This window comes from Lynx rufus, unplaced genomic scaffold (assembly GCF_022079265.1).
Source record: "Lynx rufus isolate CCGP_SWC_20201006 ecotype Redwood Valley unplaced genomic scaffold, mLynRuf1.p SCAF_29, whole genome shotgun sequence".
NCBI lineage: Eukaryota > Metazoa > Chordata > Mammalia > Carnivora > Felidae > Lynx > Lynx rufus.
This window is the reverse complement of record NW_025814844.1, coordinates 4,169,703-4,191,788: the sequence shown is the minus strand read 5'-3', so window position 1 is coordinate 4,191,788 and position 22,086 is coordinate 4,169,703. Positions and strand designations below refer to the sequence as shown.

At 40.1% G+C, this 22,086-nt stretch overlaps 1 protein-coding gene across 2 annotated transcripts in view; it reads left to right on the top strand.

Moving 5' to 3' along the window:
* The window catches only part of PIEZO2 (piezo type mechanosensitive ion channel component 2), a 470,115-nt gene that overhangs the window by 248,296 nt on the left and 199,733 nt on the right, over positions 1–22,086 (top strand). For both annotated transcript variants that reach the window (XM_047090354.1, XM_047090353.1), the window contains exon 5: positions 16,035–16,197. In XM_047090354.1, the coding sequence (XP_046946310.1) occupies positions 16,035–16,197 (163 nt within the window). The remainder of the gene's footprint in view (positions 1–16,034; positions 16,198–22,086) is intronic.

Sequence of the window (22,086 nt, the reverse complement as noted above, 5' to 3'; positions counted from 1 at the left end):
GTAAATGTGGAACAACCAGCTCTCTGGGGGAAAAGTGCACTATTGGCAGCATTTGCCAACTTCCATGATGTAAATACTCGTACTGTAGTCAGTTTCAAGCCAGTAATACATCGTCACTGAACACAGCTGGAACCAGCCAGCTCCAGCACACTCCTGAACAGCTAAGTACATAAGGACAAATGATTTGTCAGTCACCTAACCCTACCCTTCCTTCCCTACCCTTTTGTGAATGCCCTCCATCAGAGCAAGAACCTTAGGATTCTCTTAACTGACCTTCTGCCTCATAAATAACAGAAGTGAAAAGCCATCTGCACACTTACATGAGAGGGAAGTGTGTGTGTTCCAAATGGAAAGTAGCAACTTGTCACAGTGAGATAAGTGGATCAAAATATTTGAGTACTGTTTCACCTTTAAGGTGCTCACAAAAATCTTGCCACTAATAAAAAAAAAAAATCCTGAAAATCCAGCATCAGCTCATACCTTTAGGATATTAGAAATTGGTATGCAATTGCTATTTTAGGGTAGAAAAGGTTTCAAAGTTCACAGAAATGAGCTATTTGGATTCTCCAATGCATCAACAACTGTGGAATTCTGTTTGAATTCCTTGATTTGGATACTGAAAGTGATTCTCAAAAAGTGGTACATTTCTTTCCAGAGTTTCTCATCTATACCTTGATTCATTGACATCAACTCTATTGGTTTTGGTTTATGTGACTTGCTGTATGAAATCATATATTCAATAAAGAGATAGCCTCCATCCATATTTTCAAGACATATGTGGGAAACCATTGAAATCAGAGTTCTATATTTCACATTAAGGTTTTACTATTAGATATACATTCACTCTGTTCTTAAAGTGGTTTGCTAAATCTGAGAGACTGATGGACGTCAGAGTACTTAAGCTTAAGAAAATCAAAAGTCTGACTGCTAGCGTGTGAACTTCAGAGGCCACTAGAGAACAAGGTAAACCATATTTATAGCTTGTATTCATTTAAATAATGCTCATCTGATATTTTAATCATCTATTGGAATTCAATTGAAGCTGACCTTTCTACTAACTCTGAACCGAAGGACTTGCCTCCCCAAAGGAGTTGCACAAATTAAATTATTCTTCTTGAACTTCTGGAGGTGACTGTGGTTGCTTTTGTATCTGGATGTTTCTTCTCAGCAATACTGAAACTTCACCATTTTTCTTCTCTCCCAGTCCCATCTCAATTCCACTGCCTCTTTATTTTGGATTTTTCTAGTTGGAATGAAATTTTAGAGTTCAGAAGACCCTGAAAAATCATTTCGTAGATGAGAAAATCTGAAACTTAGAAAAATTTCCATGTGCCCATGGAAATACCCACATGCTGCACTATTTCTCTGCACCTTGATGGGAAGGATGGTGATTAAATTTGACTAATGAGTCATACCAAATACAATCATGGTGATTACAGCATCGATTGGTCACTATTCCCTGAAATCATAAAACTCCTAGGGAAAAAAAAAATAGGCCATGAGCTCCTTCCATCTTATTGTTGAATTTTGGGATCTGACTCCAAAAGCAAAGGTAGCAAAAGCAAAACTAAACAAGTTGGACTTCATCGGAAAACAAAACAAAACAAAACAAAACAAAACAAAAAAACTTCACAGCAAAGGAAACCATCAACAAAATGAAGTCAGTTCACTAAATGGGAGAAGATATTTGCAAATCATATATCTGTTAAGGGGCTAATATCCAAAACACATAAAACTCAAATAATTCAATAGCAAAAACCCAAACAATCCAATTTTTAAAAATGGGCAGAGGATCTAAAAAGACATTTTTCCAAAATAGACATGCAGATGGCCAACAGGCACATGAAAACATGTTCGGTATCACTTATCGTCAGGGAAATACAGATCAAAATCACAGTTAGATACCACCTCACTCCTGTTAGAATGGCTATTATCAAAAAGACAAGAAATAACAAGTGTTGAAGAGGTTTTAGAGAAAAGGGACCCCTCCTACACTGTCGGTAGGAAAGTAAATTGGTAAAGCCACTGTAAAAGCCAGTATGGGGGCTCCTCAAAAAATTAAAAATAGGTCTACCATATGATCTAGATATAGCTAATCCACTTTGGGGTATTTATGCAAAGAAAATGAAAACACTCATTTAAAAAGATACATATGCACCCCTGTGTTCATTGCCAACAGTAAGGAAATAAGCATTCATGGATAGTTGAATGGATAAAAATACGACACACACGCACACACACACACACACACACGCACACACACATAATGGATTACTTTTTGGCCATAAAAAAGAAGGAAATGTTGCCATTTGTGACAACATGGATGGATCTTGAGGATATTGTGCCAAGTGAGATAGGTCAGACAGAGAAAGACAAATATCATATGATTTCACTTGCATGTGACATCTTAAAAAAACGAAACAAATGAACACACAAGACAAATGAACAATTAAGACAAAACAAAACTCACAGAGAACAGATTGGTAGTTATCAGAGGGGAAGGAGGTTCGGAGGCGGACAAAAAGGATAAAGAGGGGTCAACTGTATGATGATGGATGGTAACTAGACTTACTGTCATCACTTTGTAGTATGTACAAATATCAACTTATTGTACACCTGAAATTGATATGTTATGTAGCAGTTTTACCTCAATAAAAGTCACTATCTTTTCCAGCCAAGATAATTGCCTTCATGTTTTTCACATATGTTCTACACAAGGAATTTTAGGCAGTATGACTATTCCAACTTTTAAAAATAATGTGAAGAATTAAAGATAAACTTTTGTACCTACCAACTGGCTTTCAACCAGTTTAAGACCTTGAGCATTACCAATATTTGATTATTGGTATTTATATAATAGCTTATGATACCCCTCTTACCTGCCCAGAAATAAGTATTTGTCATTTTCATGCCATTCTTTATGCACGGATCCCTAAGTGATCTGTATTCTGTACTTTTGCTTCTTCTTCTTTTTTGTTCCACGTTATGTTTGTGAGATGATATATCCCTATTTAGATCCATCACACACACTTTTGCTCTAGTTTATTCATTTATAGTATTTTATTTTGTGGAAGCATACTAATTTAACCAATTCATTTTCCTCTTGAAGGATATGCAGGTTATTCCCAATTTTCAGCTTCCTCAATTCCTTTGCTTTTCTTTTTTAAAAAATTTTTTAACGTGTTTTTGTTTTGGTTTGGTTTGTTTTGGTTTGGTTTGAGAGACAGAGACAGAGTGTGAGTGGCAGAAGGGTAGAGAGAGAGGGAGATACGGAATCCGAAGCAGGCTCCAGGCTCTGAGCTGTCAGCGCAGAGCCTGACACGGGGCTCGAACTCACAAGATAATGATCTGAGCTGAAGTCGGACACTTAACTGACTGAGCCACCCAGGCGCCCCCTCAATTCCTTGTCAAGAGGTAAAATCATTCTCAACAAATAAGATCAATGTGACTATAGCACGATTGGAAAGAAAATGTTTGCCTATTTAAGAGAACCTGGTGTTTTAAGCAGTTTAGTGTATGCTTTTTTATATGAAAAGTATCATTGTATGCCCGGAAAGCAACACTATCTAAGATAACATTTTATAGGGAAATGTATATATTCATCTCGTTAATTTATTAAAATCGTTCTACACAAAACATGGTTAGCCTGATTTCAAATGTAGAATTTATTTGAAATGCAATTTGCTTTTTTGTTAAATGCCCTGTATGTATACTTATAATTAGTTTAGAGGGCCTTATACAAAAATGTACTCTATACAGTGCCCCGTCCGTGGACAACCTAATTTATTCTATTGCCTTTAGCCAACACACATGGAAGAAAACTCTCAAAACTACCCTTTCAGCCATGATTTCTCTCTCAGGCACAAATTTCATGGGACTTCCAGCATGAAATATCGCCTCTGCACTACACATCACACCCGCCATGAAAACACGGCTTCCATGTCCCACTTCCTGCAACCAAATCACAATCTCTCCTGCGATCTCTCAGTTTCCTTGGTGATTATGTTCCTCCTTTGTTCTAAATCCTTCAGTAGTTCTGGTTATGTGGGTTCTTTGCCAAAAGTCCAAGCCCTGGGCCCAGCCTTAACCCATCTCTCTGACTTTATCATGCCCCTTACCTACCTTCATAAAACCAACAGTCAATTGCCAGGCTAGTACTTGGCACATGATAGATGCTTAAAAAATATTTTTTTTAATGAACAAATGACAAATTCTGCCAAACTGAGCCATTTAACATTCATTAGATGCACTTCCTATCTCTTGTTCTAGAAATGTTTTCTCCAACGTTTGTATTGGACGAAACCACATGTATATATTTCATGGCTTATATTTTCCAGTTTTGACAATTACATCTTTGTGTCCAAGTAACTGAGACTACTCATGGGCTTCTGATCTCCAGCTAGTCCCAGACAAAGAGACATTTCTTCCTGTCTGGGTTTGTATTTTATTTTTCCTGAGTGAAATTATCTAAATGAACTAAAATATCTCATCTAATGCCTCAGCAGTACTTCGCACAAACTGCTGTGGTACAAAGCAAAGTGTAAATATTTGGAGATAACATTTAATTTATTCTGCCAGCTTTTATTCAGTGTGTACATTGTACCATATATATGCATATGTATATATATAGAGAGAGTATATGTATATATAGATAGATAGATATGTACGTATATAGATATATGTGTATATATAGATACATATGTATATGTATGTATGTATGTATGTATAGATATAGATATAGATACATATGTATATATATAGATACATAGATACATTCATGCATATATGCACATACATACCTATACATATATATACACACATGCATGCATATATATACATATATATGTATATGTATGTATATATATATGTATAGATATATATGTATCTCTATATATAGATACACAGAGGAAGTAGATAGGAAGCCCTCCTTTGGTAAATAATCGAGTGACATAAAATGTTAAACATTTTATGATTGAGTATGTGCAAGGTATGGCAGGCTTCTAAAGGAGGGAGTGGTCAAGGAAGGGAGATGGAAGGGGTTCACAGTGGAGATGTGGGAAGTGGGTTTGAGAGATGAACAGAATGTAAAAGTGTCATGGGAGAAAGGCCACTGTTGCCTGTGGGAAAAGATCGCACAGTAGCTCATAGGGGAAAACACTTGCAGATTCTGGTGCTTGCGTTCAAGATGGATGGAATTTGAGGTACAAGGAAATCATAACAAGAGTTAGGGCAGCCAGGCCCGGAACACAGAAGGCCTCATATGTCACACTCAGCGATACGGACCTTTTCTGTAGGCATCACAGTTGACATGCTCGACCTTATGCTTCTAAAAATTAAGCTCTGGTAGCAATATGGAGACCTGACTGGCAGAGAGGACAACCTGAAACAAAATAGTAAGGATGCTATTCCAGTAATCGAGGAGCAGAACTGAGCTGTGGGAATAAAATGGCAGTAAGAGAGACAGTATGGAGACAGAACCTCCAGGTTTTCAGTGAGAGAGTGGTAGGGTCCAGGTTCTCTCTTGGCTGCTGGATGGATAACAGCACCCTTTTTCAAGGTGAGGAATATCACTGGAAGGACAGATTTTGGAATAAAGATAGCATTTAGTTTTAAAAGCTGTAGAAGTGGAGATATCTGGTAGGAAAATGGGTATCTGTTTGTGTGTCTCAGGGGACATGTTAGGACTGAGTATGTAGATTTGTAAGTCATCATGTTGGTGCCGACTGGAGTCTGGGGAATAGATACATCATCCAGGTCTACCATGTAGAGTTAAAAGAGAAATAAGTGAAGAGTAGAACCTTGCAGACTCATCAATATTTGAGCAGAAAAGAAGAGTCTGGTGGGCACAACCCACCGCGTGTTTCTGAGTGGGATTTCCCAGCAGTGTGAGATTTCAAGAACATCCATGGGTAGGTAGGTAACTGGAAAAGAGAGGCGAGAACACCGAGTAGATTTGAGGGCAGCAAGAGCTGATCTTGCTTGTCAAGTGCAGCGCAGAGGTGGAGTAGGATAAGAATTAGAATGGGTCGTTTGGGCCTTATAGCTGGGAGATCACTGGTGACCCTCCACAGGGCGTTTTCTGAGCAGTGTGGGGAAAGGAGCCTGTTGCACTAGGTGGAAGACAGGTGCCGGACTATCCGAGCAAGGACAGGTGCAGTGAGGGGTGGCTGTACTCACCAGACAGCTTGAAACAGAAGTGCTCTGCCCCTAGGTGAGAAGTTGAGCCAGTCATTTAACCTTTTCCCTTGTTGGCTTCCAGTCTGTAAGATGAGGAAGACTGGACTATTTCTAGTTATCTTCCAGCTGCATAATTTCAATGACTTACGGAGTCAATGGATGGATGGTTGGACAATTGGATGTGAGAAGGGACTGAGATGCCACTGACTTCTAAACTCATTTGAGACCTATTAAAAATCGAATTTATAAGGATTAGCTACCCATTAGGGTAGTTTCCAAAGTATCTATTAATTTCAACCAAAAATCTAGACCAATAAGCAGACGGTAACCCAACATTTCCTAAGACCTGTTCCACGAACACCAGCTCAGTAAAATGTAATAGGTATTAGATAAAACTTCTAAGAAATGATTTTTGGTCAAATAAATTTGGGAAACAGAGTCTTAACTAAATCAATTTTTTTCTTCCAAGGTTTTATTTAAATTCAAGTTAGTTAACATATAGTGTAGTATTGATTTCAGGAATACAATGGAATATTACTCAGCCATCAAAAATAATGAAGGCTTTCCATTTGCAACCATGTGGATGTAACTAGAATGTATTATGCTCATTTGAAATAAGTCAGTCAAAGAAAGGCGAATACACTATGATTTCACTGATACGTGGAATTTAAGAAACAAAACAGATGAACATAGAGGAAGGGAAGGAAAAATAAAATAAGATAAAAACAGAGAAGGAGGGAAGACTAGGAAGATGGCGGCGTAGGAGGACGCTGGGCTCACCGCGCGTCCTGCTGATCACTTAGATTCCACCTACACCTGCCTAAATAACCCAGAAAACCGCCAGAGGATTAGCAGAACAGAGTCACTGGACCCAAGTGCAGACGAGAGGCCCACGGAAGAGGGTAGGAAGGGCGGCGAGGCGGTGCGCGCTCCACGGACTGGCGGGAGGGAGCCGGGGCGGAGGGGCGGCTCGCCGGCCAAGCAGAGCCCCCGAGTCCGGCTTGCAAAAGCGGAGGGGCCTGACGGACTGTGTTCCGACAGCAAGCGCGACTTAGCGTCTGGGAGGTCATAAGTTAACAGCTCTGCTCAGAAAGCGGGAAGGCTGGAGGACAAAGGGAGGGTGAGCTGCGGAGCCCCCGGACGACAGAGCTCAGTTTGGCGGGGAACAAAGGCGCTCTCCAGCGCCATCTCCCCCGCCCATCCCCCAGCCAAAATCCCAAAGGGAACCGGCTCAGGCCAGGGAAATTGCTCGCTCCGCGCGAACACCCAACTCTGTGCTTCTGCGGAGCCAAACCTCCGGCAGCGATCTGACTCCCTCCGGCTACACAGGGCCCCTCCTGAAGTGGATCACCTAAGGAGAAGCGAGCTAAGCCTGCCCCCCCTGCCGCCGTGCACCTTGCCTTCCCACCCCAGCTAATACACCAGATCCCCAGCATCACAAGCCTGGCAGTGTGCAAGTAGCCCAGACGGGCCACGCCACCCCACAGTGAATCCCGCCCCTAGGAGAGGGGAAGAGAAGGCACACACCAGTCTGACTGTGGCCCCAGCGGTGGGCTGGGGGCAGACATCAGGTCGGACTGCGGCCCCGCCCACCAACTCCAGTTATACACCACAGCACAGGGGAAGTGCCCTGCAGGCCCTCAACACACCAGGGACTATCCAAAATGACCAAGCGGAAGAATTCCCCCCAGAAGAATCTCCAGGAAATAACAACAGCTAATGAGCTGATCAAAAAGGATTTAAATAATATAACAGAAAGTGAATTTAGAATAATAGTCATAAAATTAATCGCTGGGCTGGAAAACAGCATACAGGACAGCAGAGAATCTCTTGCTACAGACATCAGGGGACTAATGAACAGTCACGAGGAGCTGAAAAACGCTTTAAAGGAAATGGAAAACAAAATGCAAACCACCACAGCTCGGATGGAAGAGGCAGAGGAGAGAATAGGTGAACTAGAAGATAAAGTTATGGAAAAAGAGGAAGCTGAGAAAAAGAGAGATAAAAAAATCCAGGAGTATGAGGGGAAAATTAGAGAACTAAGTGATACACTAAAAAGAAATAATTTACGCATAATTGGTATCCCAGAGGAGGAAGAGAGAGGGAAAGGTGCTGAAGGGGTACTTGAAGAAATAATAGCTGAGAACTTCCCTGAACTGGGGAAGGAAAAAGGCATTGAAATCCAAGAGGCACAGAGAACTCCCTTCAGACGTAACTTGAATCGATCTTCTGCACGACATATCATAGTGAAACTGGCAAAATACAAGGATAAAGAGAAAATTCTGAAAGCAGCAAGGGGTAAACGTGCCCTCACATATAAAGGGAGACCTATAAGACTCGTGACTGATCTCTCTTTTGAAACTTGGCAGGCCAGAAAGAATTGGCACGAGATTTTCAGGGTGCTAGACAGCAAAAATATGCAGCCAAGAATCCTTTATCCAGCAAGTCTGTCATTTAGAATAGAAGGAGAGATAAAGGTCTTCCCAAACAAACAAAAACTGAAGGAATTTGTCACCACTAAACCAGCCCTACAAGAGATCCTAAGGGGGACCCTGTGAGACAAAGTACCAGAGACATCACTACAAGCATAAAACATACAGACATCACAATGACTCTAAACCCGTATCTTTCTATAATAACAATGTAAATGGATTAAATGCGCCAACCAAAAGACATAGGGTATCAGAATGGATAAAAAAACAAGACCCATCTATTTGCTGTCTACAAGAGACTCATTTTAGACCTGAGGACACCTTTAGATTGAGAGTGAGGGGATGGAGAACTATTTATCATGCTACTGGAAGCCAGAAGAAAGCTGGAGTAGCCATACTTATATCAGACAAACTAGACTTTAAATTAAAGGCTGTAACAAGAGATGAAGAAGGACATTATATAATAGTTACAGGGTCTATCCATCAGGAAGAGCTAACAATTATAAATGTCTATGCGCCGAATACCGGAGCCCCCAAATATATAAAACAATTACTCATAAACATAAGCAACCTTATTGATAAGAATGTGGTAATTGCTGGGGACTTTAACACCCCACTTACAGAAATGGATAGATCATCTAGACACACGGTCAATAAAGAAACAAGGGCCCTGAATGAGACACTGGATCAGATGGACTTGACAGATATATTTAGAACTCTGCATCCCAAAGCAACAGAATATACTTTCTTCTCGAGTGCACATGGAACATTCTCCAAGATAGATCATATACTGGGTCACAAATCAGCCCTTCATAAGTTTACAAGAATTGAAATTATACCATGCATACTTTCAGACCACAATGCTATGAAGCTTGAAGTCAACCACAGGAAAAAGTCTGGAAAACCTCCAAAAGCATGGAGGTTAAAGAACACCCTACTCACGAATGAGTGGGTCAACCAGGCAATTAGAGAAGAAATCAAAAAATATATGGAAACAAACGAAAATGAAAATACAACAATCCAAACGCTTTGGGACGCAGCGAAGGCAGTCCTGAGAGGAAAATACATCGCAATCCAGGCCTATCTCAAGAAACAAGAAAAATCCCAAATACAAAATCTAACAGCACACCTAAAGGAAATAGAAGCAGAACAGCAAAGGCAGCCTAAACCCAGCAGAAGAAGAGAAATAATAAAGATCAGAGCAGAAATAAACAATATAGAATCTAAAAAAACTGTAGAGCAGATCAACGAAACCAAGAGTTGGTTTTTTGAAAAAATAAACAAAATTGACAAACCTCTAGCCAGGCTTCTCAAAAAGAAAAGGGAGATGACCCAAATAGATAAAATCATGAATGAAAATGGAATTATTACAACCAATCCCTCAGAGATACAAACAATTATCAGGGAATACTATGAAAAATTATATGCCAACAAATTGGACAACCTGGAAGAAATGGACAAATTCCTGAACACCCACACTCTTCCAAAACTCAATCAGGAGGAAATAGAAAGCTTGAACAGACCCATAACCAGCGAAGAAATTGAATCGGTTATCAAAAATCTCCCAACAAATAAGAGTCCAGGACCAGATGGCTTCCCAGGGGAGTTCTACCAGACGTTTAAAGCAGAGATAATACCTATCCTTCTCAAGCTATTCCAAGAAATAGAAAGGGAAGGAAAACTTCCAGACTCATTCTATGAAGCCAGTATTACTTTGATTCCTAAACCAGACAGAGACCCAGTAAAAAAAGAGAACTACAGGCCAATATCCCTGATGAATATGGATGCCAAAATTCTCAATAAGATACTAGCAAATCGAATTCAACAGCATATAAAAAGAATTATTCACCATGATCAAGTGGGATTCATTCCTGGGATGCAGGGCTGGTTCAACATTCGCAAATCAATCAACGTGATACATCACATTAACAAAAAAAAAGAGAAGAACCATATGATCCTGTCAATCGATGCAGAAAAGGCCTTTGATAAAATCCAGCACCCTTTCTTAATAAAAACCCTTGAGAAAGTCGGGATAGAAGGAACATACTTAAAGATCATAAAAGCCATTTATGAAAAGCCCACAGCTAACATCATCCTCAACGGGGAAAAACTGAGAGCTTTTTCCCTGAGATCAGGAACACGACAGGCATGCCCACTCTCACCGTTGTTATTTAACATAGTGCTGGAAGTTCTAGCATCAGCAATCAGACAACAAAAGGAAATCAAAGGCATCAAAATTGGCAAAGATGAAGTCAAGCTTTCGCTTTTTGCAGATGACATGATATTATACATGGAAAATCCGATAGACTCCACCAAAAGTCTGCTAGAACTGATACATGAATTCAGCAAAGTTGCAGGATACAAAATCAATGTACAGAAATCAGTTGCATTCTTATACACTAACAATGAAGCAACAGAAAGACAAATAAAGAAACTGATCCCATTCACAATTGCACCAAAAAGCATAAAATACCTAGGAATAAATCTAACCAAAGATGTAAAGGATCTGTATGCTGAAAACTATAGAAAGCTTATGAAGGTAATTGAAGAAGATTTAAAGAAATGGAAAGACATTCCCTGCTCATGGATTGGAAAAATAAATATTGTCAAAATGTCAATACTACCCAAAGCTATCTACACATTCAATGCAATCCCAATCAAAATTGCACCAGCATTCTTCTCGAAACTAGAACAAGCAATCCTAAAATTCATATGGAACCACAAAAGGCCCCGAATAGCCAAAGGAATTTTGAAGAAGAAGACCAAAGCAGGAGGCATCACAATCCCAGACTTCAGCCTCTACTACAAAGCTGTCATCATCAAGACAGCATGGTATTGGCACAAAAACAGACACACAGACCAATGGAATAGAATAGAAACCCCAGAACTAGACCCACAAACATATGGCCAACTCATCTTTGACAAAGCAGGAAAGAACATCCAATGGAAAAAAGACAGCCTCTTTAACAAATGGTGCTGGGAGAACTGGACAGCAACATGCAGAAGGTTGAAACTAGACCACTTTCTCACACCATTTACAAAAATAAACTCAAAATGGATAAAGGACCTAAATGTGAGACAGGAAACCATCAGAACCTTAGAGGAGAAAGCAGGAAAAGACCTCTCTGACCTCAGCCGTAGCAATCTCTTACTCGACACATCCCCAAAGGCAAGGGAATTAAAAGCAAAAGTGAATTACTGGGACCTTATGAAGATAAAAAGCTTCTGCACAGCAAAGGAAACAACCAACAAAACTAAAAGACAACCAACGGAATGGGAAAAGATATTTGCAAATGACATATCGGACAAAGGGCTAGTATCTAAAATCTATAAAGAGCTCACCAAACTCCACACCCGAAAAACAAATAACCCAGTGAAGAAATGGGCAGAAAACATGAATAGACACTTCTCTAAAGAAGACATCCAGATGGCCAACAGGCACATGAAAAGATGTTCAGCGTCGCTCCTTATCAGGGAAATACAAATCAAAACCACACTCAGGTATCACCTCACGCCAGTCAGAGTGGCCAAAATGAACAAATCAGGAGACTATAGATGCTGGAGAGGATGTGGAGAAACGGGAACCCTCTTGCACTGTTGGTGGGAATGCAAATTGGTGCAGCCGCTCTGGAAAGAAGTGTGGAGGTTCCTCAGAAAATTAAAAATAGACCTACCCTATGACCCAGCAATAGCACTGCTAGGAATCTACCCAAGGGATACAGGAGTACTGATGCATAGGGGCACTTGTACCCCAATGTTCATAGCAGCACTCTCAACAATAGCCAAATTATGGAAAGAGCCTAAATGTCCATCAACTGATGAATGGATAAAGAAATTGTGGTTTATATACACAATGGAATACTACGTGGCAATGAGAAAAAATGAAATATGGCCTTTTGTAGCAACGTGGATGGAACTGGAGAGTGTGATGCTAAGTGAAATAAGCCATACAGAGAAAGACAGATACCATATGGTTTCACTCTTATGTGGATCCTGAGAAACTCAACAGGAACCCATGGGGGAGGGGAAGGGAGAAAAAAAAAAAAAAAGACGTTAGAGTGGGAGAGAGCCAAAGCATAAGAGACTGTTAAAAACTGAGAACAAACTGAGGGTTGATGGGGGGTGGGAGGGAGGGGCGGGTGGGTGATGGGTATTGAGGAGGGCACCTTTTGGGATGAGCACTGGGTGTTGTATGGAAACCAATTTGTCAATAAACTTCATAAAAAAAAAAAAAAAAAAAAAAAAACAGAGAAGGAGGTAAACTCAAATTTCTTGTTTTGCTACATAACTTATCAAGTTCTCTACTACAGTAATATGCACTGTGATTTTCTGACACTTATTTGACCACTTTGTTTTCTTTTATTTCGTCTTATTATATTCAATTCACAGCATTTCTGGGGACTAACATTCTGATTAGCTTACTTTAGTAGACACTGGTCCACTACATTGTCCAAACAATGAAGGAAACTTGATTGATGAGACGATCCCCAAATGACATATCAATTAGACTGTGACCTGTTCGTTGTACATGCTCTTCAGATTCTTCAGAAGTTTCATTGTTTCTTCAACGGTTGCATGAATGCACTGCTTTGTTAACTCAGCAAGCCAAGAGTAGTAGTTAATAGGTTAGCACCTCTGTGGCTGAATGGTTTCATTGCAAATCGGGATCACAGCCCAATCCTGGATCCAGTAGCTGAATTCTATCACAGTGAGTGGAGTGATTGCTTTTGCAAACAGCATTCATCTCCTCCCGTGATGTATGTATGCTATGAAATGTGTCTTCGGGGACCAAGAAACACAAAGCTGAGACTGTTGCCTCAAAGTGACTGCAGACTGGGAACTTAATGCAGTCCACAGGTGGGAAAGGCATAAGGCTCTGCTCTGGCTTCCCGGTCTCTGTGCTGTGAGGCAAGAAGCAGCTGAGGCCAGACCTAGAATCCTTGTTACCTTTCCTTTAAGAATTCTTTTCCTCTCAACTCCGCTTGGTTGGTGCTCTTCATAAAATGCCACAGTCAACGTGTTTCCCGGGAAAGAGCTATAATAATCTATTCCCCCAAGCCCCCCTGATTAGGACTGGTGGGTCTCTGGAACTGAGCCCCGCACAGCACCAAACAGCCCCTGGAGCCTGGCCTTCTTTCCTGGTCTCTCCCCTGGACCCCTTCTTTCTCTTTCTTTCTTCTTTCTTTTTATTCTTATTTTTGTTTGCACTGTCTGATCACTTTTAAAGTATACAACAAACCTCTCCCTTTTTCCTGAGATAAAATCAATCATTAGATCTCATGCTGTATGTTTCGTTTGGGGTGAAGTTTTCTTAATTAAATCCTCTTACCCTTCCCCCAAATGAAAGGGATTTGCCATTTTTAAATACCTCTGCCACAATCATGTCTGTTTCATTTATGGAGGTAAGAGATCTCTTAACTACTCATGCTTCTCTATTCAGAAGGGTTTAGAGCCATGTATAAAAAAAAGAAGCTTATGTGGGGCATGCCCTATTCTGGACCATTCTTTAAAAAGAAGATGTGAGGATATTTTTTTTTTTTTTTTTTTTTTTTTTTTTTTTTGTCCTGGAAGATCCTAGATGGGAAGATTCTTTAGGTAATTAACACTTAACTTTTACATATGCTATAGTGACAAATAAATGGAAACATTCTAAATGTACAGCAGTAGTGGAATAGTTAAATGCTGTCAGATCATGAACATGGTGATGTTTAAAAATAATCAGTGAGTTGATGGGCGCCTGGGTGGATCAGTCGTTTAAGCGTCCGACTTCGGCTCAGGTCATGATCTCGCGGTCCGTGAGGTCAAGCCCCGTGTCGGTCTCTGTGCTGACAGCTCGGAGCCTGGAGCCTGTTTCCGATTCTGTGTCTCCCTCTCTCTCTGACCCTCCCCCTGTTCATGCTCTGTCTCTCTCTGTGCCAAAAAAAAATGTTAAAAAAAATTTTTTTAAATAATCAGTGAGTTGAAAAACTATTAATGATCTATTACAGGAGCTAATCATTTTCAAAACATAGTATGAGCTTAGTGTTGTAAACCGTCACTATGTATGTCTAGAAACAGAGGAAAACTAGAAGGAAAAGCCACGCAGATATACATGCGAGAACCCAGTAGTTGAGAACATAAAATCTGGTCCTAAAGGGAGCTTGAGTATACTTCTGTTCTCTCTCTATCTGTGTTGACTTGAGGGAAGTATATTTACCTTTTGGAGACTTAGTTGTTGTTGTTGTTGTTGTTTTCATATGTAAAAGGAGGATAAATAATAATACCTATCTCCATATGGTGGTTGGTTGGATGAAATACTATATACCAAGCTCTTAATACAGAGCAATTGCTCAGTTGTAGTAGATATTATTAACAATGCTTTCATTTACCAAAATGTTAACAACGGTCATTTCTAGGCAATGGGGATCTTGCTTTTTATTATATTTTATGTTTTTTTTTTAATGTCTCTTTTTGAGAGAGAGAGAAACAGAGCATGAGTGGGGGAGGGGCAGAGAGAAAGGGAGACACAGAATCCGAAGCAGGCTCCAGGGTCTGAGCTGTCAGCACAGAGCCTGATGTGGGGCTCGAACTCATGAACCATGAGATCATGATCTGAGCCAAAGTCAGACACTTAACCAACTGAGCCATGCAGGCGCCCCCCATTTTATGTTTTTATCAAAATATATAATGCATACAATATAAATGAATAGAGTATGTATTTGATCACGTGCTTAGTTCCTAAACGAGTTTATCTCTGATAAACATTGAATCACTTTCATTTGACTTCTATAAAGAAGGCAAAGAGTAGTATCCCTTTGGCATGGAGAAGGAATGCATTGGCCATGGGAAACCCCCCAGTGAATACAGTTTGTCAGTGTCAGGCATTACACTTGAACTCAAATCTTCCAATTCTAAGTTCACTGTCCATTCTCCTAGGTTGAAGGAAGAAACATATTAGATCCACCTTTCTTGGAACAGTATGGAAAACAAAATCAACTAAGTATTCAAAATAATGAAGAGGTCCTGCATTCAAGGACTGCTTTAACATTTTCTCTCTTTTTCTCTAGCTTTGATTTACGTCTAAGGTAAACTATCTCCCAGCTGCTAGTATGTGCTTCAGCTAGATTGCAGACACCTGTATCTGTGCTGCACATGTGGCTTATTTAATAACAATATGGATCATTAGCATGTTTTAGGAGTGAGAATTGGGTTAGGATCCTTTATAGTATTTCAGAAACTCCAGTGAAATCGTGGAACATTCCTGAATCTTAGTACATTATATAAGATTCTGAGATGGAGGGAAAGCTTTCCAGTCCCTTCTAGGCAGAAACTGAGGATCCCTTTTTTAAAACTCATTAAGAAGATTCAGAAATACTTTAAGATAGTGTAACCATAGAAATAGAAAAACAACTAAATTTCCTCCCTCTTTTTTTTTTCCCTCCGTAGCTTAAAGGGAGCTGATGCCGGCAATGGGATCAGAGTGTTTGTGCCTGATATCGGGATGTTCATTGCTAGTCTGACCATCTGGCTCGTCTGCAGGAACATCGTTCAGAAACCCGTGACCGAAGAAGGAGCACAGTATAACTCGGAGTTTGAAAATGAAGAATTGGTAAATCTGACGTCCTGCATCCCTCTTCCTTCTTTGATTTCTGAGAGCCTTGACCCTTAATAAGTTGTGGAGAAGTGAAATGTGCATAGCACTTAGGCTCTGCAGAGCTTGGCTTAAATGTTCACAGTTACTTTGCACAACCCTCCCTCCCCCGGTGTAGTTCTGATGGGTAGGCAGTCTCCTCCACACCTTGGCCACCAGGAGACAGTTCAAGGAGTGTGAACACTGCCATTCATGAGGCATTCACCCCAATCCAGTGTTCTTTTTACTCTCATCTAATATTATCTCTGATGGTTAACCTTTTAAATTCATTATATTGTGGCCCGTTGTCTAGATACCTTAGTCAATACAAAATATTTAGAGAAGTAGCACCTGGTAGTTTTAGGAGAAAAAAAGTAATTCCTTCCTGAAGGGAAGCTTTCTGGTCTGTGTACTTTGCTCTTCAGAGAAGAATTGTGTTCAGAGCATGCTTTGATCATTATTTTAAAGCAATTCGGGGCGGGGGGTGGGGAAGGAATACACACACACACACACACACACACACACACACACACACACCTTTGGAAAAGTATAAGAATTGGAAAAAGGTAAAAATAATGAGGAAAATGTATGTTAATTTTTATCTATGTGTTTTAGTAGAAAGAGTTTCAGGAGGAGCAGGGAGCACATCAGATCTCACTCCCTGTATGAGAGCAAGTTGGACAGCTCGTCACTGTCCCCAGATCTGTTTCAGAATGTTGCTCTGTTCTAACACTGTACTTTGTTATGTGAGTTTCAGTGACGTTGATTTAAAAAGTAATTGATTTGGTAATTGAAAGATGAAATTTGCAAAGGAAAAAATATTGAAAAGACTTACTCTGGACATTTGACACAAGAGACACAACTAGCAAATGTTTTTACTCAGAAGTTGGGCAAGAACTTTCACCTGCAAAACTGGGGTGAATTGAAATCAGTTATTTTGAGAATGGTAATCACAAGGGCATCAGGGAAGACAATTCTCAGTTATAGCAAATGACTTACTTATGTGCCTCAAAAATAGGTAGCAAATTGCCTTGTATGGTTATTTAAAAAACAATAAAGAAAGCGAAGATATAATTCAATAAATCCATACAGACTAGAAATGATATTACTACCTAAAATCACTATGGGTAAATAAATGATCACATTGTATATCAATATTCTGCTTTTTTAAAGGCAGACGTTAACAAGTACTTGGTGTAAAAAGCAATTATAGCAAGATAGCAACTAACCTTATCTTTCATTTATGTCTACAAACTCTGTAGGACTTATCAGTGTCTTAAAAATGGGTAAAACTATGAAAGTGCCTTTTCTTCTTGTTGGCTTCACAATTTTAAAGCAGAACTTAAATTTTAATTTCTACTTTTACATTTATTTATAATAGTTACAGTTTTGAAAATAATCTGGCTTTGATAATTACTGCCCAAAATTGTCCAAGTTTGGTGAAAGTAAACCCAGGAACTTGAGCTCTCCAGACTTTGGATTTTTCATTACTATTATTTATAAAAGCAAGACTGGTTTTCCGTTATCCTCATATTACGGATAGAGGGTAAAGGATGCTTATTGCAAATTGAGTGGACTCAGAAGGCAGACTTGGAAGCTACCTAACAGTGTTAGTGTGATGTCGAGAAATGTGTTTATTCTCTTTCTTCTGCAAAATGAGGATGATCATAATCCTACGTCGTAGAGTTGCTGCAACCACTAAATGAAATGTCAAATAAAACACACCTAGGGCAGCGTCTGCTCATTGGGCTGCTTAATGAGATGCTACTTGCTCTCCGCATCCTGCTCTTCTCCAATTGGAAAGTTACTGGAGCAGTTTCAAATTCAGAGTCCTCTTAGAATGATAGAAAGTTAAGCTGGGCGGTCCGTTTGAGGCCAACCTACTCAGTAAGAGTCTCTTATTCGTCACTGAGCCATAAATGAATCACAAAGCTTCTTAGGAAAAGAACTTCTGTCACCGAGGACAAACGCTCTTTTGCCATAGGACTAAGAAAGCCTACAATGACTGTTGGAAGGTCATGGATATCAGGTTATGGTTGAGGTCACACATCTGGTGAAGAAGAGAACACAAAACCATCACATGGATTAATTCTAAAATCATGTTTCCTTCCTGATTTCTCACAGCTCTCAAAGATACACTCAGGATACCTCTCACCTGTTTAAAATTTGTTTAAATATCTGTATTCCCTATATTATCAATCACATTATTAAAAAATTACAATAAATTGGGGCACCTGGGTGTCTCAGTCGGTTAAGCGTCCGACTTCAGCTCAGGTCATGATCTCACGCTCTGTGAGTTCGAGCCCCGTGTCGGGCTCTGTGCTGACAGCTCAGAGCCTGGAGCCTGCTTCAGATTGTGTGTCTCTGTCTCTCTCTGCCCCTCCCCTGTGCTGTCTCTCTCTCTCTCTCTCAAAAATAAATAATAAATACTAAAAAAATTTAAAATAACAATAAATTGATAGACATTCTATATTACTTATTTGGGGATTTGAAAATACTAAATATTATTATGAGGTCGATTTCTTTCTCATTTACATTTGTTTTGGCCTCCTTTAGATATTAATTTCCATCCTCTTAGCACATTCCAGCCCACCAGGTGGCCAGGGAGAAGCAGGCTGGTGAGTGAATCTTCTGAGACAAATCCACAAGGAAATATTTCTAACATGTGAACAATCTTGCTCAAGTCTGAAAAGAATAGAAACACACGGCCAAAATAAGTAGGGAAGTTATTTTGTTTTGGAAGGTCCCAACATATTTCTTCCCTTTTATAAATCTTGACATTTGCACCAATGTTTGTTTTTTGAGGATCCTTTGAAAAAAATAGTGCTGCGGGCATTTCTTCTCCTTTCATTTATCTCAATAGAGAAAGGGCGAGATTAATCCATTGGTGCCTGAGAGACTTTTTTTCAAATCCAGCATTGTTTTAAACTAGCAACTAATCTCTGGAGAAGACTCCTGCGTCTTTCGTAACCTTCCTCGACTGGATAGTGAGGCTCAAGTTTGGTGTTTTAAAGGGCATCGCAAATCCCAGAATTCCCCCCAGAAATCCCCAGGGGAAGTCAGTGGGTGGGAGAACCTGTTTCGCTTTTGCGTTGTACAGAGAACAGACTTCAGTAAGGGAGCCAACTCCTCCAGTACCAGGAAGGTTCTCTTTAACTGACAAATCTGTGGGCTTGTTTACCTGTTCATTGTAACTCAGAAGCACATCTACAAATCCTAACTGGGAGAAAGATTCCTAATCTTAAATCTTAAAAAAAAAAAAAAGTTATGTTATGAAAATTAAATTGTGTAGAAAAGGGCTTCCTGCTCAAAACACTTCGTAATTTCACCAAACTGCTATTATCTTGTGTATTTCTGTAAAACTAGCTCTTTCTATTTAATGAGATTTCAGGCTTTATTTTTTTGGGAAACAAATAGTATTTTAATATATTATGAAAACAAATTTATGGTAAACTAAATGTTTATTCAAATAGGAATTTTAGTCATGACTTGGTCTGGTTAAATAGTCTGACAAATCAAATGTGAAGCATAAAAAAGAATATTTCAGGGGCACCTGTGTGGTCCAGTTGGTTGAACATCTGACTCTTGATTTCTGCTCAGGTCATGATCCCAGGGTCATGGGATCAAGCCTTGCACTGGGCTCCATGCAAGCGTGGAGACTGCTTGAGATTGTCTCTCTCTCTTCCTCTGCCCCTCTCTCCTGCTTGCGTGCTCTGTCTCTAGAACAGCTTTTTTTTTTTTAATATAATTTAAAAAAAAAGAATATTTCAGTGTAAGTCATCCGCCATCTGTTAAAAGTTTGGGGATTCAACATTTGGATCCTGCTAACATTATCTGGAAATTCATTCTGAGCCTCAAAACCTGTGCCCTCCTTTCTAAAATCTAACGTGAACCAGTCTCCTGTGGCATCCACATTCTGGCACATAAAATGACCAATGGGGCTATGCCTCAAGTTTCAGCTTTGAGGTTCAAGTTACTATTTTTTTTTAGAAGAACAACAACAACAAAAAAAAAGAATGAAAGAAACCCATCGTTTTGTTGTCACCTTCTCAATAAGCATTCCGCATCTCCCCTGAGATGTAGTCCAAAATCACTTGCTTTAAGGGATCAGATTTAAGACAGATCACTGTCTTTTCAGGTCTTTCCGGTGGCATTTGGAATGTTAGCAAGTGGGGACAACTGCTTCCCCCCCGCCAAAATGCAGCCCGCTTGGTCTGCCTTCTCTGGGTTAAACACATTTACAACTTGGGGGAACCTTAATGGTGGTGATTTTAGATGCCATTCATTTAAATAAAGAAAAAGTTTTTAACTGGAGGAAACCATTGGCCTGTTGTCTTCAGAAAGCTCCAGGAGAGCTCAGTATTACAGTCTGAGCAACAAAGTATCACAGGGACAAGTTAACTTCAGATCCCTGACTAAATTTACCCCCCACTGTCTTCCAGATACATCTTCCTGGACACCAGGTGAGAGCATGAGGTCCCTCTCATCCTTTCCTCTGATAGAAACACACGTGGGGAGCATACCCATGTGACAGTCAGAGGCGTCCTTATCACATAGAAAGGCAGGGACATTCTGTTATTGACAGTATGTTAATTGAGTGAACTTTGTCTAGACTGGACTTGACTATGTGACTGATAGTAAAAATAAAAGAAGAATCAGCAGTTAGGAAGAGAGCTCAAATATTTTTAAATTATTAAAATAAAATGATTTCAAATTAAATACATCTTCATTCTCCCACCCATTTGTTCATTTGACAACATTTAACAGTGTGTGACTAATCTCTGCTTTTTTTAAAGAAATCAAAGCTTCAGGGGCGCCTGGGTGGCTCAGTCCCTTAAGCATCCAACTTCGGCTTAGGTCATAGTCTCACGGTTTGTGGGTTCGAGCCACGCATCGGGCTCTGTGCTGACTGCTCAGAGCCTGGAGCCTGCTTCGGATTCTGTGTCTCCCTCTGTCTCCGCCTCTGCCCTGCTCACACTCTGTCTCTCAGAAATAAATAAACATTAAAAAAAAAAATCAAAGCTTCAAGGTAGACTTTTACCCTTAAACAGTATGTCTTGATCAATGTTTTTAGAAATTCTTGGCATATTTTGTTCTGTGTTTGGAATATTTGATAGGTGATTTTGTGCATCTGAAGTGCAAATAACAACAAAACGGTCCCAAGGGAGACTCACGTGGGGAAGTTGCAGGGCCTGGTGTCCCTCCAGTGAGGGTGTGCGGTCAGGCACACATGTGATGGGAGGAACCCATGTGCCCCACCCCTGCCACCTGCTCCTGCTCCAGAGGCTCCACGTCACCCTCACTCCTTCCAGGGTGGTCATGCTCTCCATCCTTCTCTCAGCTGCAAATACCCCTGACATGGAGTTGTCACCAACTTGGTTTCATTGAACTGCCCAGGTTTCTTTTTTTTTTGTTTCAATATATGAAGTTTATTGTCAAATTGGTTTCCATACAACACGCAGTGCTCATCCCAAAAGGTGCCCTCCCCAATACCTATCACCCACCCACCCCTCCCTCCCACCCCCCATCAACCCTCAGTTTGTTCTCAGTTTTTAACAGTCTCTTATGCATTAGCTCTCTCCCACTCTAACCTCTTTTTTTTTCCTTCCCCTCCCCCATGGCTTCTGTTAAGTTTCTCAGGATCCACATAAGAGTGAAACCATATGGTATCTTTCTCTATCTGACTCATTTCACTTAGCATAACACTCTCCAGTTCCATCCATGTTGCTACAAAGGGCCAGATTTCATTCTTTCTCATTGCCACATAGTATTCCATTGTGTATATAAACCACAATTTCTTTATCCATTCATCAGTTGATGGACATTTAGGCTCTTTCCATAATTTGGCTATTGTTGAGAGTGCTGCTA